Source organism: Vitis riparia, chromosome 17 (assembly GCF_004353265.1).
Source record: "Vitis riparia cultivar Riparia Gloire de Montpellier isolate 1030 chromosome 17, EGFV_Vit.rip_1.0, whole genome shotgun sequence".
In the NCBI taxonomy this organism is placed as follows: domain Eukaryota; kingdom Viridiplantae; phylum Streptophyta; class Magnoliopsida; order Vitales; family Vitaceae; genus Vitis; species Vitis riparia.
In genome coordinates this window covers 11,436,207-11,441,556 of record NC_048447.1, presented here as the reverse complement: position 1 = coordinate 11,441,556, position 5,350 = coordinate 11,436,207, and the positions used below count along the sequence as shown (strand labels likewise).

Here is a 5,350-nt window from a genome sequence, read left to right as displayed (position 1 = left end):
ATGACAAAACTTAGTTATTTTTCTCAAAAATGACATTAAAAAAAATTAAAAAAAAAACTAGGTCCTAATATAGTCTTATAAACTACAAAAGAAACAAATTTGAACTGTTGTACATCAAGGCCTAGCCTTGCATGACAAATAAATTGGCCAAGGATTCTGAATGGAATGGGAATGATCCCTAGCCACAAATGTGAGTGTAATTAAGAAAGCAAACACATGAGTCAATGATGATACATGTTGTTTTTAAGGTGTATAATATAAGTGAAAAGCAAGATGGGAAATTAAATCCAAAATCATCCAATGGATTTGCCTAAATGGCCTAACTAAATAAAATATATTAACCCAATCTAACACTCGCATCGGTTTTGGAAAGGATAAAACATGGATTATTTACTAAAAGCCCGAGTCAAGAGGTGGGAGGAAATCATGTTTATGAGAGTTGTCACCATGATTGCACTTGAGCGTCTAGCACACGAAGTAAAGAGATGCAAGTGGTACATTCTCCTTATGTGGGTTGATGTTAGGTTGCGTTTGTCTTTTTTATTTAATTCTAAATAGAATCTTAATGTTTAATAGTGTTAAATATTAGGTTGTTTATTTTTGTGGTATTTTATTTTTATTAAGTATTAAAAAGTAAAGAGAAATCAATATATTATTTTTTTATTTAGAAAAAGTTACATATTTTGGTCTTTTTTATTTAGTAAAAAATTTATAATAAATCATAAAAAAGTAAAAAAACAAATAATCTAAATTTTAAAAACAAATTATTTTTAGGAAAAAGTAAAAAAACAAACATCACCTTAGATTATTTATTATTTATTTATATTTATATATATTTTGGGTTAAATGTGTAGGTTTTGATAAGTCGTTGGGTGTTAATTTTTAGGGGCAAATGGCTTGATGGTTTGTTAGGTTACTTTTAGGTAGTTGAATTAGAGTATCTGCGAAAGAAAATTTTTGACAAACATCTCACACTTTTAATACTCGCAGGTCTTTTAATATTAATATGGAGATAGGAAGATAGAGACGTTTGAGCTTTCACACGACAATAACACAAACCGTCAAAGACGAAATGTCGCGCGTGAGTGGAAAGGTCCAAGCAATTTAATTATTAATTAGTTACTGGAGTCGGAGCTTTCCATAACTAATTTTTAAAAAGAAAAAGTGGGAAATGGCGCCTTCAACAGTCAACAAATGCCGTTTCAACCGGGGCTTAGCCTGTGGGCCTCCCTCCACTGTCATTTCCACGCAACTCCATTGCAACGACGGAGTATTATTCCATTCCCATAGACCACCATCCAAGTCAACTAAAAGTCTAGATCAATTACTTGTTTTAGTCACCAGAAATTACCAATAAACCACTCACGGTCTTGGCCACTGTCTTGTTATAAACCAAGCTGCAGCGTCACCAGAAACTTCAAATCACAAGAGAGAAAATTTGCATAGAGAGAATATGGGAGAAACACTTGATCGTATTGGATTGAGCGGAGAAGTCATTAATGCAGCTGCTTCTCTAGCCATGAAGGCTCACGATTCCACTCGCGAGCCATTTCTCCTCGAGAAACCCCGTGGCTTATCCGTTGCTGTTGTTGCATTTCCTGGATCTTGGCTTCCCGATGATTGGTGTGCGGAGACACCTTTTGGAGAAACGACGATAGATGCTGGTACCTTTCCTTCACTTAAAAGTTTAGGCGATGACGGACTCGCTCGGGTCAACGGGTCGTTTCTCCGGCGATTCAAGGCAATCTTAGGCCAATCATCACTTGCCGAAAAGGTACTTCAATTCAACTTATGCATAGATATATGAAAAACGATCTTGTGAATTCAAAATGTGGATGTTGGGGTTGGATTTTTCAGGTGAAAAAAGTAATTGCAGAGAAGAAGCAAGTTGTTTTCACCGGCTACTCGTCGGGTGCTCCGGTGGCCATCCTGGCAACTCTATACCTCTTGGAGAAGTCAGAGCCCAATCAGAGCCCACCCCGCTGCGTCACTTTCGGATCCCCCCTCGTCGGTGATCGGATCTTCGGTCATGCTGTCAGACGGGAGAAATGGTCCGACCACTTCGTTCATTTTGTTATGAGATACGATGTGATCCCTCGGATCATGCTTGCCCCTTCATCCACTGAGCACAAACAAATTCTCGATTTCTTCAATCCCAGATCTGAATTCTTCAGAAAACCCATTGATTCTCCTTTAGGTTTCTATTCCAGCGTGATGAGGAATGCATCCTTGGTTGCAAACTATGATGCCTGCAATCTCATGGGATGCAGAATCCCGGCGTTGGAAACTCTAAGGAACTTCATTGAGCTCAGCCCTTATAGACCTTTCGGAACTTACATCTTCTGCACTGGAAATGGAAAATTGGTTGTCGTAAGGAACTCGAATGCAATACTGCAGATGCTGTTTTACTGTGCTCAGTGGACCCAAGAAGAAGCTGCAGGGGTTGCACAAAGAAGCCTATCTGAACACTTGGCTTACAAAGATGAAATACAAGAGAGCTTAGGAATGCAGAATGTAGTCTATCTAGATCGTCTGGAAGAGATTCCAGTGTCTTCAGATGGCAGTCCAGCCACAGTCAACACGGCCTTGAATGACCTCGGCCTGGTGAGCCTTCTTCCTTTCTTCTTAATTACCTTACTGCCAAACTACAGAATTTTAGCTTCCATGTCTGTAAATCTCAACTGATGTTCTAGTGTTATGGATTGCAGAGCCCACAAGGCAGGCTATGCCTTCAAGCTGCAGGAGAGTTGGAGAAGCGAAAGTCAAGAAATCAGGATAAGATCATCAATGATTATAAGCGAAGGATTGAAGAGGAATTAAGCAAGCTGAAAAAGTACAAGGAAAAGGCTGAGACTTGCGGACTGGGCTACTATGATTCCTTTAAGCTCAACAAAAAAGAAGAGGACTTTCTGGCTAATGTGAGCAGACTTGTGCTAGCTGGTTTCTGGGACGAGATGATGGAAATGTTAAAAGCGTATGAACTTCCGGATGAATTTGAGAGGAGGAAAGAGTTGATACAACTTGGAAAAAATTATCTCCGCATGGTTGAGCCTCTAGATATTGCGAACTTCTATCGACACGCCAAGGATAAAGAGACAGGATTCTACGTGAAAAAGGGGACTCGACCAAAACGATATCGATACATCCAAAATTGGCTCGAGCATGATGAAAAGAAGCCATCTGGATCCGGCTCAGAATCCTGTTTCTGGGCTGAGGTAGAGGACCTCCGCCTTAAAACTAGAAGCTATGGATCCTCTCAAGAAATTAAGCAGAAGGTTCAGACACTGGAGAAAAATCTAATTAAATGGATTGATGATGGATCTTTAGGCAAGGATGTGTTATTGGAGAAGTCCACCTTTGTTATATGGTGGAAAGGCCTTGGTCCCGAGTATAGATCAGAACCTGAATCATCTTTCATTTCGAAACTCATCGGTGGGTAAGATTGAGAGGGCTTCATACTGTTATCTCGAGGCACTTGTTCAAAGCAAATAGCGGCAATAACCCTATAAATAAGCTCTAGCTTTGACTGCTCTCTTGATAACCGAAACGTTCTTGATAAGGCCATTATTTACTAGTAAGGTGAATTTCTTCCTGAATGTATGCAAAATCCTGTTTCCTGTATTAATTAGTATGCAAAATCCTGTTTTCTGTATTAGTATGTAAGGACTCATTCCCAATCGCATAGATAATGTCACTGTGATATCCAGGGTCTCAGGTCCAACTATGTGAAAATCAAGAATGCAAATGACTAGATATCAAGGGGTAATGCTCATAATACTTTCATACAAACAAGTTAGAATTGTGTAAGTTCTACAGACGATTATTCAAGTAGTTGTACTTCAACACGGATGAAGTTTGTGATTTGAAGTTACAACTATCTGATAATAAAGAAGATGAGAAGGCATATTTCTTAAGAAAATGGTCATGATAGCATTTGGTAGAGAGGAGCATACTAATACAAAAGATTGAAAATGGGTTGATAAATTAACAGGCAGATGGACGCTTGATGTGCATATTCCTTGACCGATCAATATGTATATGAAAATACTGTGACAAAGACCTAGTTAGCTCCACAATGAAAAAAGAAGCCCTTGCCATATGACGACAGAGGCCCTGTCACAGACTCACAGGTCAACTACAACCAGTTCCTTCCTAGCTGTCAGAACTTTCCTTATTGTGCAAGAAAGAATAAGCATGATATTCTGATGTTCCCTTACTAATTTACTACTGAACACAAATTAACAAGCCATCCCTTTAAGGACATATCTATAAGTTCCATCTGACAAGGACCTCTCCAATGGTTACATATATCTTTCTTTATGGGCCACTAAAGGAAGCCCTTTTCCATAACCCAATACAACCCAGTTGGAACATATCATCCTCAAAAGTGAGAAATCATCGACACTATAAGGGTGCGTTTGGGATATGGGAATGAAGGTGAATCACGATATCATGTAGAAGAGAGGAATCAAAATCCTAGTGAGAGTAGCATTTGGTTTCCATAGTAATTCATTTTTTATTCTTGTTCTCATTCTAAAAACAATTCAAACACAGTAATTAATGAAAATGAAATTGATTTTGCACTACTATTTTCTATCCCAATGTGCCAAACATGACCTAAGTTATGTTACCTTAGTCTATTCCTAATTGACTTGAAGTTCCTTTGGAGCAAAATAGAACACATTGCCCTACGATAGAAAAGTTTATTCTTCAGGTCGGCCTACTTTGAGGCTTCTTTTCCAAATCGGTCCATTTGAGACAAACCATTTTCTAACTAAATGGTGCGTATGACCTTGCAATAAATAAAACGTCAAACAATGCATGAAATTCCAATAAGAAAAACATTCAAGGTCCAACACCCACCTTGATCATTTTGAACATTGACACCAAAAAATCAAGAACTTTGAAACTTTTCAACCCATATGGGTCTCATACGATTGTAACATGAAGCATGATTAAGACGTTAAGGTTAGGGTCCTATGACAATTACTTTTTGCTCTTTTCAAAGTGTCTTGGGTCTTATCCTTATCGGTTAGAGAGACTCTTCTTAGTTGATATGACTCATTTGTGGGCAAGAAGCTCAAAAAAGCTTGGAAAATTGTCCCTTCATGTATTTTTTGAATAGTTTAAAAAGAAATGAACAAACTTATCTTTGATAATGAAGAGTTGTCCATACAAAGGTTGAAAACCTCCTTTGTTTGTACATTTTGATCTTAGATTAAATCGTGATCAGGTTGCTAAAAATTAATTTCAAATATTCACATCAATTTTTGCTAAAATAAAAAATAGAATAAATTAGAATAAATCTTGAAGGAATTATGCTAAGATTCATTAAGCTAATTGTAATAAC

At 37.8% G+C, this 5,350-nt stretch overlaps 1 protein-coding gene across 1 annotated transcript; it reads left to right on the top strand.

The window, feature by feature from the left end:
- Positions 1-1,400: 1,400 nt before the first annotated feature.
- LOC117905130 (protein EDS1L-like) lies at positions 1,401-3,753 on the top strand. Its single transcript, XM_034818040.1, has 3 exons — positions 1,401-1,774; positions 1,858-2,604; positions 2,709-3,753. The coding sequence occupies exons 1-3, from the start codon at positions 1,454-1,456 to the stop codon at positions 3,438-3,440; spliced, it is 1,800 nt and encodes a 599-aa protein (XP_034673931.1). The 5' UTR covers positions 1,401-1,453; the 3' UTR covers positions 3,441-3,753.
- The last annotated feature ends 1,597 nt before the right edge of the window (positions 3,754-5,350 follow it).

Excerpts from the sequence above, each read along its gene's own strand:
- LOC117905130 (XM_034818040.1), top strand. The coding sequence starts at position 1,454 with ATGGGAGAAACACTTGATCGTATTGGATTGAGCGGAGAAGTCATTAAT. Across the intron at positions 1,775-1,857 it reads AATCATCACTTGCCGAAAAG|GTGAAAAAAGTAATTGCAGA; the intron begins GTACTTCAATTC and ends TGGATTTTTCAG. Across the intron at positions 2,605-2,708 it reads CCTTGAATGACCTCGGCCTG|AGCCCACAAGGCAGGCTATG; the intron begins GTGAGCCTTCTT and ends TATGGATTGCAG.